At 47.5% G+C, this 533-nt stretch overlaps 1 protein-coding gene across 1 annotated transcript in view; it reads right to left on the bottom strand.

Annotated features, from left to right (window-relative positions):
* The window catches only part of LOC119586208 (protein grainyhead-like), a gene marked incomplete at its 3' end in the record, with an annotated part of 12,409 nt that continues 11,876 nt past the window's right edge, over positions 1-533 (bottom strand). Inside the window, 1 exon segment of the mRNA XM_037934909.1 lies at positions 1-253. Coding sequence (XP_037790837.1) covers positions 1-253 — 253 coding nt within the window.

Here is a 533-nt window from a genome sequence, read left to right as displayed (position 1 = left end):
TACTGCCGTGCCGCCAGGACACGATAGACAGCTGCAGCATCCCCACCTCCAGCAACCAGCTGCTGCAGGGAGGCTAGGGCTGACCCCACCCCTGGGGCCATCCCTGGGGGAAGTGGGGGAGTGGCCTTTGTCTCACCCTTGCTGGGCACTCTCCGGCCTTCCCCACGGCTCTCAGAGCGGGCCTCAGCCCGCCCATCCACCTGTGCCTCCCCATAACCTCCATAGCCATACAGCCGCATGTCACCACCACCTCCTGTGGGGAAAGTAGGCATATTGACTAACACAACTTACTATATTTCTTACTAATGTGTGTGGGTCTTGCTCTGTATTTCACAACTCAAATATTGTATCACAATATGCATTATATATATATATTCTAACTTAAATTCATATTCTTCATAATAATGTTGGAAACTAATAGTCTAACATCTAATAACTAACATCTAAATTTCAAGCTGCTACATGCAAAATCACCAATTTCTCAAATCATTCTTCATACACCCTGACTTCTCACATAATCCAAGAAAAAGGGG

This window comes from Penaeus monodon, chromosome 21 (genome assembly GCF_015228065.2).
Source record: "Penaeus monodon isolate SGIC_2016 chromosome 21, NSTDA_Pmon_1, whole genome shotgun sequence".
Classification (NCBI taxonomy): Eukaryota; Metazoa; Arthropoda; class Malacostraca; order Decapoda; family Penaeidae; genus Penaeus; species Penaeus monodon.
Note: the sequence above shows the minus strand (reverse complement) of the source record. Positions and strands in the feature narration are given on the sequence as shown.